Below are 9105 nucleotides of genomic sequence, written 5' to 3'. Positions count from 1 at the left end.
ACAAAACGTTAAAGGAAACCTTTAGGGGTGACCTTCAGACTGTAAGATATGAAATGTTCAGAAACGCGAGGGTTTTTTTTTTTTTTTTTTTTTTTTTTCATAGTGTCTTTGAAATGCTTCTCATACAGCTCTAGTGTAAAACATCAGTGCATTGAAAACACTAGGAGGAACCCAGGCACTCAAGCAAAACACACATGCACCATGGGGTTTTGGACTGGAGACAGAAGACACAGTCACCGTAGAGCACAAGATGAGCCAACACAAGAGAAACTGCTGCCTGCCATACAGCAGGCTAATGTGTTTCCACCCACGTTTCACCTGTCTGAACTCTTGACCTTGGTCTCCGCTAGCGAGGACTCCTACAGCTCTTGCATTAGACCACAGGACACAGCTCGAGAAGGCTGAGCACGATCTGAGGCTGTGCTGTTTGAAATGTTGGCATCACTGCTGGAAAAATAGGCAGCGATGCGCAACAGTACACATGGATAACATACTCCATGTTGGTTTTTTTTTTTTTTTTTTTAAATGAGTTCTTCACAACCTGTTTACTGAACATGGCCAAACTGGTCCACTTACACAACCTTGTGCTTTTCAGGCCCCAACACGTCTAAGGATACAAAGTTGCATTTGGAAACTGCCAAGCTCAGCTTCACCAATAGAGTCAGAATGTGATTTCAGGTCATACAAAATATGGAATAACTAGTTGCCATGGTGAGTCCCTTACCATTCCAGAATGTAGTGAAAAATGGAATGACAACGAAAAGTACGGAAGGTCAGCCAATCAGCTGCAGTGGTGTGTAGTTAAATGCTGTGGTCAAAATAATAGTGGTGTGTCTCTCTAAGTGCTAGTATCCAGGGAGACGGATACAGGGCTTGTGAATGGCCCGACGGCAGCCGAACTCAGAGTGGACCTGCCCTGGTTCCGCTCTAGAACCGGCTGCCGTCTCCTCAATCCCTGGCCCAGCTCCTCTCAGACCACTTTTAGTCCCAAAGTGATCAGCTGATCTGCCACATAAGGCAAAATAACACTGAAATATTATAATGCAGCTTTATGCACATTGTAGGTACGCATACTCGGTGCGGCACACCTTTGTGGTAAACTAGTATACTCTAGAAAGAGTGTGTGTGTGTGGGCGGTGTGTACTGAAGTGGCTAGGTGGATCTTGGAAATCGTTGTGACCCATGCAGTCAAATGAATAGCAAATCAAGTGTTCAGAGACAAATGAAACAATCCACAGGGTTAAATTATTCATAACATGAATATAAATCATATCAAACATGTTTGGTATTTGTTTTTATGACTTGTGGGGTGCTCAAAAACAAACAATCATAGTAAACACACTTAATGTAATAACAAAACAAAAAATGTAGCACTGAAACATGTAAATAAAATAGTTTAAAAATAAGTAGTGATCTCACTTAACTTCTTTGGAGATAGCGTTATTGCTTCAGAGAGGGCCAACCAAAGCAAGGGGAAAAGGCTGCAAAATACATTCTGCACAGGACAAGTGATTGTGTGTGTGTGTGTGTGTGTGTGTGTGTGTGTGTGTGTGTGTGTGTGTGTGAGAATCAGCATACATGTGCCAAATTGGTTAAAATAGCGTATTCTTTTTTTTTTTCTCAATGCTGTGCCAAATCCTGTTTAACTGATCCAGCTTTAGCTAATGGGTTGTGTACTCGAGCTTGAAGATTAACAACCTATAATAAAATTAAAGAATAAAAATAATAATAACAATAATTAAAAAAAAAAACAACACTCATTACACCAGGTGTTGATGGAACTTCAACCGTTTGACACAAAAAGTCAAATGAGAAGCTAGCAGTGACCTCCGCCAGTTGTCTCTCTCACTGGGGGTAGTGTTTCCTGTGCTAATATATTATCCTCTAAACACACGCTATATACACGTCTAAACTCCGCCCAGCCTACAGGTGAGACACACCTGCACACTTGCAGGTATCACACACAGGTGTGTGTGTGTGTGTGTGTGTGTGTGTGTGTGTGTGTGTGTGTGTGTGTGTGTGTGTGTATCTCACCTGAGGATAGGAGCAAAAGCCGAGAACAGGTCCAAATTTAGTGTTCTTAAATGAAAGCTTTAAGTTTTTTTTTTCTCAGCTGAGAACCTTAACATTTTGCCTTTCAGTCAGTGTTTCTTCGCTCACTCCAACACAGAGAGGAAAAGGTCTTGCCGTCACAGCCAGTTAGACGGGAAGGGGTCTTATGGAGGGGCAGTCCCTCAGCCCCTGGTGATGGTTTTTCTGTCTCCTGTCAGCGTGTAAAACCATCAGCCTCCTCACGGCGGGTTTTGAGTAGTTAGCGTTAGCGACGGGAGGCTAGTGAGTGCGGCCACTGGCCACTACAGCGACCAGTCCCTTCTGTCCACAGGCAGGCAAACAGTGGTGACGCATCAAGGCTGTTTTTTTTTTTTGCGCAAGGGGTCGAATGGGGTTGCACATCCATCTGTGCAAGTAAACCCTTGAAACACATGTTCGCGCGCGCACGCACACACGCACACACGCACACACACACAGAACAATCCAGCCTGATTAACCAAGTGCATCAGGCAGGGGGAAACACACACACACACTCCCAGGGACTTCGGCTTTCTGGGGTATAAAGTCTTTCAGGGTGCTCAGTCCTTCTAGGTGCCCAGTCTGCCGCATGTGGCTGAAGCATTAAGTGGGGTATGTAGGATACGGAGGTCCTCGGAGCGGCAAAGCGACAGAGTCCCCGGCTCTGGGGGATGGATGGGGTGTGTGGGGGGGTCAGGTTGGAGGTTTGGTGAGGGAGGGGGGGAGGGGTATGACTCATGTCTCCCATCCCATGCGCTCACTGCTCTCCAGGGAGAGGGACTTGGGCTTGTGGGGGGAGGCTGGGCTGGGGGGGCTGCTCAGGTTGGAGCTGTTGGAGGCCGTCGAGTGGCGGGGGGAGTCCGAATCCTGCAGCAGAGCAACAACACACACCAGTCAGAACACACACACACACACACGCACGCACAATATAGCAATCAGAAAACACACAAGCACAACACACAAAGGCAACACATACACAAACACAAAACATTACAATCAGGAAACACACAAACACAGAAAACACATACAAAATAGCTATCTGAAAACACACACACATATTTACATAGACCAGTCAGAACATACACAACACATTATACTGTATACATAAACACAATACATAAACACAGCGTTAACAAGATACCATTGAGAGGTTACTAGTGTTTGGGCTGCTATACAACCCCTTGTCAAGTACGGTAAAATAAAAACGATCAAATGGTATAATTTAGCTTACTATATATACACACACATATACATTTCATTACAGTCTGGTCACTTATTTTCTTTAGCCTTTTGGTAGGCTATATATTGAGATTACAATATTATTTCTTTTGACATGATGAACACAGTTAAAACTATAAAAAAAACTAGTAACTATCTTTTCAAAACACTTCTTTACGTTTTTTTGTAGCGATGTGGCAGCAAGTGCACTACACCTAGTGTAGTACTACTCACATTCCCTCCCTCTCCATCCCAGTGGGAACTATGAGAATGTCGGGAGACATGCAGGACAAGTACATGGCAGAACTCATGTTGCACCAACATCTCACAGCCTGGTGGCTGCGCGCACACACACACACACAAACACACACTATCTACATCAACACAAAGCTGACTATGGAGCAGGTCTCCGTCAGGTCTAGACACACACGCACTCATGAAAATGCACGCCACACACACACACACACACACACACGCACCATCTACGTCAACACAAAGCTGACTACGGAGCAGGTCTCTGCCTGGTCTACACACACACACATACTCATGAAAATGCACGCACACACACACAATCTACATCAACACAAAGCTGACTATGGAGCAGGTCTGCCTGGTCTACACACACACACACACACACACACACACACACACGCACTCATGAAAATGCACGCACACACACACGCACCATCTACATCAACACAAAGCTGACTATGGAGCAGGTCTGCCTGGTCTACACACACACACACACACACACACACAAACACACACACACGCACTCATGAAAATGCACGCACACACACACTCACCATCTACATCAACACAAAGCTGACTATGGAGCAGGTCTCTCCTCCAGATCTGTACCAGAGAGAAATGCTACCCGATGATTGGCTAACATGAAAGCAAGGGTACACCACACTCCATCTCCACCAATTAGAACACAGGAGGACCACACACACGCCATCTACATCAATGTTTGTTTGGAGATACTGGCAGGACCTGCTGCCAAAACCACAAACTACTGTACAAGAGTAGCATAACTGATCCACCACAGAAAAGCCTCTCTCTCTCTCTCAATACGCACAAGTGCACACACCCACACTAGCCAAAACACACAGTGTCACACACACACTAGCCAAAGCGCTCGCGCGCATGCACACACACACACTCACACACCAGGGAAACAGCACAATCACAGCTCCTCTTGAGCCTACTTTTCTACCCTCACATAGTGAATGGGGTGGGGCAGTTCTTGAGGGGTAACTTCTTTTAGGGGTAGTTAGTGGAGGCTATTTCCTGGGTGCTGTTCAGACTTTACCTTCATCTTACTAAGCAGGGTCCTTAACGCTCGTTTCAGATCGGGAGTCTTCTCTTTGGATGGCCACTGAAGAGAATCACGTGTGCACACACACACACACGTAAGACACACACATATATACACCCACACAGGCATATGGACCAGAGTATGAGAGCGGTGGCAGAGAGCGTTTGTGTGTAACTTCAAGTGAAGTGTAGGTGGCCGAGAGCACTCACTCTTTGTGATCTCTTGACACACACACACACACACACATCCATTGACGTCCCACACACCCACATGTGTATACTTAAGCAGCTGTGATGACACACAAACACACAGACCTGTGATGGCACACACACACACTTGGAGTCTGGGCTGTCCACAGAGATCATGTTTTTTTACAGTGTATTCAAGACACAGGCAGCTAGCAGATGGTGAGGTGATGTTTGCTGTAATTTGTAGCCTAAAAACGCATGACATCGCTTTGAGCACCTTTACTAGCCTCATTTCCATCCGTGCCCTTTCCAGCCAGTAAAGATGTGGGCTAATGGCTAATGGCTACTCCAGACCTCCACACTGCCTGTAGCTCTGACTCTCCCCCAGTCAACAACTCCCCTATCAATATCCTTCATTCTAGATTAGCCATCATACTTAAACTGAACTACTGGTAAACCAGTTGTTTACTAGTGCTTCACTTCAAGCAATTCATCTTGGTGGCCACTTAAGCAATAAGCCCCGAGAGGCCGTAGGTTACGCTGATAGTGCGGAGTGCCTGAAACCCCCCTTAGCTGTTGTAGAATCAGTGTAACCTACGGGCTCGAGTAGCTAATTGCTTTTCTAAAACTGTTACTATAAATACCTGGCAAAGTTTCATAAAGTAAAGGCACAGCAACTAGAAATAACGAGTTATTCCTAGATAATCATTCTTCCGCCAAGAAATATATTTCCTCTATCTTTGCTCTATCTGAATGGTGCCAAGCCTGCCTAGCAACGTCGAGACGCAGCTACTTTAACTTTTGTATCAAGTTATGGTAGCGCAGTAATATAGAACGAAATGCGGTCAACGTGTATGTTTGGCTGAATCGCGTTTGATGCCGTTGTAAAATCCAGAACAATCACGATCAAGGACCAGAACTATCAGTTTTATAATATCCGTTATACTGTATATTAAACTCCACTGGCTCCAAACCATGGTGCTGCTTCTCTGCACACTCTACTGTGTGACTACTGTGTGAGTCAGCTGATCTTATTATACGGCTCTTCACAATGCTAGTAGAACGCTCCATTGACTTGAATGGGATTTCCCAACGTTCTACGGTAAAATAAATTCATGTAATTACTGCTGCAAACATATAATTACCACTGTCAATGGCAACGGGTTTTGTGCTTCTGATACGTCTTTCATATCACTACGCAAGGACTGGAACTTCATTAAAACGTGAAAGCAGACGGTTGATCAGCTGTGTTCTAAAGAATGTTTGATTCAAGTTCAGCAGCGTGTTTTGTTGCGAACTATTTGTTTCTCAGCAAATGCCACGATGAACGGTAACAAATAGGCTAGGCTATGTAGGCTAAAGTCATATCGTGGGGAGTTTATTATTTCGGTTTGGCAAGTAGCCATGTAATAAGCGGGATAATGTATAGAACGCCGGTCATTATAGGAAAATAAGTCCCTTCAGGGCGAAACAAGACCCCTCCGCTGGCGCATCGGGGACCGGTTCGCCGTGTCGAGACTTATTTTCCCAATAATGACCGGCGTTCTATACATTATCCCTTACATATACAATGTAGGCTTTAGATAGTCTGGCCTTAAGTGAGACTATGAGCAGTCACACACTCACTGCTCAGGTCTAGAGAACTGGTTGACATGGTGATGAACTCATCTAAAGCACAACCTTATACAGGCATACACACACACACACACACAAAAACACACACGCACACAGACTTGGTAATGTGCATGAATAAAACATCTCTGCTGATCTGAGGAATGAAAGCAGCTGGCTGGGTGATCTCATCTGATGTGAAGTTAGCTGTGTGTTGGGTGTGTGTCGGGATGTGATGTGCATCAGTAAGCCTGTGCAGAACCAGTGAGCACACACACACACACACACACACACACACACACACACACACAGTGACTCACACCATAAGCTCAGTGGGTACCACACACACATCAGTGTCAATGTAGGGCAGTTCAGAAAAAAACGAAATTCATCGCAGTGAGAGGAAACAGTTTCCATATAAATGTTCGTATTAAAATCTCTGTTGTTTTCCAATGACGATACTAAATAAATGCAACTGAATTTTTATTCCTTTTCTGAACTCAACCCCAGAACCAACCACAATCGCTGTCCTTGAGACATACGGACAGGCCCTGTGGATACACACACACACACACACACAGGTGATCGAGCAGACTTACGTCACGGTCAAACTGGGAGATGGGAGCGTCCCCCCCACAGTCCAGGCCGCCGCCCCCTGAGGACAGCGAGCCTTCTGAGGGAGACGTCATCTGCCGCTTCCCCGAGCCGTAGCTCCCACCTGAGAAGTCGCGCCGCAGAGCACTGCCGTTCTGAGAAGAACCTGCAGACACAGTGAACACACACACTCGCTTTTAAACTAGTAGAACGCACCACAGAGACTCAAACTCTCCAGCACACACACACACACACACTAATTACACTATACACTATAGTGCAAGGGAAAATAATTAAATAATAATTAGTTATTAATAATCGTTACACTAAACACTAAAACATTTAATTCGGATAAAAAAAATTAAAATGCTGGTTTGAAAATGAATTCAACTCACTCACTAGCAAATACTATTAAGATACATATTCAATCAGATCTTTATTAGATCATTTTTCTGGGTACAGTGAGCAGAGCTGATTACTAGTTTGTCCTGTATAATTCCCTATTCTGTGTGTGTGTGTGTGTGTGTGTGAGAGAGTGAGAGAGAGAGTGAGTGTGAGAAAGAGAGAGAGACTGTGTGTGTGTGTGTGTATGTAAGGTTGACTCACGTGTTCCGAGGCCACTGCTTGCACTCATGGACCGTCCCGGTTCCGGTCGGGTCTTGGCGATGGTGGGGATGCTGACGGACCCTCCTAGAACCCCACGGCTCTCCTGGGGCCGGACATTCTGTGGCGGAGGACGACACACGGGTCAGAAATATCTAATCACAATGCAGTCAACACACACAGCCACTAGGGGGCATAGTGCTTTTTTAAGAGACACATAGCGAACATTCTATCAAACACATTCTCTCAGACAGTAGACTGCAGAGGACGCACAATAAAACACACACTTACTGTGACAAACATAGGGAGGGTGGACACAGGGTTTGCATGGGCAGTAGGAGAACATAGGGGAGAGTGTGTGTGTGTGTGTGTGAGAGTGTGAGAGAGAGAGAGAGAGAGAGAGAGAGAGAGAGGAGGAACACCAGGGAGACAGTGGTCTGAGACACACATACACAGACAGAGGAGACAGCAGTCAGGGTGCCAGACACTCTCCTCTCCTGATAAGGCCCCAGATGGCAGACAGGAGCAGTAGTCACACACACACAGACACATGAAGACCTCAGAACAATATGGGTACACACACACACACACACACACACACACGCACAGCACGCACAATCTCTCTTGCAGACAGATTGAGTTGCACACACACACACACACAATCTCTCTTGCAGGCAGATTGAGTTGCACACACACACACACACACTCCCTCTCTTAGGCAGGCTGAGTCATACACATGTACAAACTTTTCCTTTCTCTCTCTAGTAGGTTGAGTTGTTCTCTCTCTCCCTCTGGCTCTCAGTCACACACACACACTCTCACACACACACACACACACACACTCTCCTCTCTCTCTGAGGTCGGTGGAGTCGTACCAGAGAGCAGGTGGAGGCGGGGGTCCCGGGGGCGGAGCTTAGGGACGGGGATCGAGAGGAGAGGGCGCTGGAGTCTTGAGACAGGAAGTTGTCGGCAGAGAGAGGGGTCATGTGATAGACATGCTCAAAGCTGGTGGGTGTGGAGATGAGGCGAGAGCGGGGGGAGGGCAGGGGGGAGCCCGGCTACCACAGGAGAGGGGGATAGAGAGAGGAGGAGGGAGAGAGAGAAAGGGAGGGGTGTGGAGAGAGAAGGAAGGAGAGAGGGGGAAGAGGGAGAGGGAGAGAGAGGGGGGGTAGAGCAAGAGAGGGAAGGAGGGGTGTGGAGAGAGAAGGAAGGAGAGAGAGAGAGAGGGGAAGAGGGAGAGAGAGAGAGAGAGAGAGGGGGAGGGAGAGAAATGGAGGGGTAGAGCGAGAGAGGGAAGGAGGGGTGTGGAGAGAGAAGGAAGGAGAGAGGGGGAAGACGGAGAGAGGGGGAAGGAGAGAGAGAGGGGGAAGAGGGAGATAAATGGAGGGGTAGAGCGAGAGAGGGAAGGAGGGGTGTGGAGAGAGAAGGAAGGAGAGAGGGGGAAGACGGAGAGAGGGGGAAGGAGAGAGAGAGAGGGGGGGAAGAGGGAGAGAAATGGAG

At 46.7% G+C, this 9105-nt stretch overlaps 1 protein-coding gene across 1 annotated transcript in view; it reads right to left on the bottom strand.

Annotated features, from left to right (window-relative positions):
* Positions 1-88: 88 nt before the first annotated feature.
* Positions 89-9105, bottom strand: part of cdc42bpaa (CDC42 binding protein kinase alpha (DMPK-like) a) — a 94188-nt gene continuing 85171 nt past the window's right edge. The window contains 5 exon segments of the mRNA XM_048227796.1: positions 89-2937; positions 4604-4669; positions 7008-7168; positions 7609-7726; positions 8481-8663. Of these exon segments, the coding sequence (XP_048083753.1) occupies positions 2806-2937; positions 4604-4669; positions 7008-7168; positions 7609-7726; positions 8481-8663 (660 nt within the window). The 3' untranslated portion in view covers positions 89-2805.

This window comes from Alosa alosa, chromosome 19 (assembly GCF_017589495.1).
Source record: "Alosa alosa isolate M-15738 ecotype Scorff River chromosome 19, AALO_Geno_1.1, whole genome shotgun sequence".
Taxonomy (NCBI): Eukaryota; Metazoa; Chordata; class Actinopteri; order Clupeiformes; family Clupeidae; genus Alosa; species Alosa alosa.
Note: the sequence above shows the minus strand (reverse complement) of the source record. Positions and strands in the feature narration are given on the sequence as shown.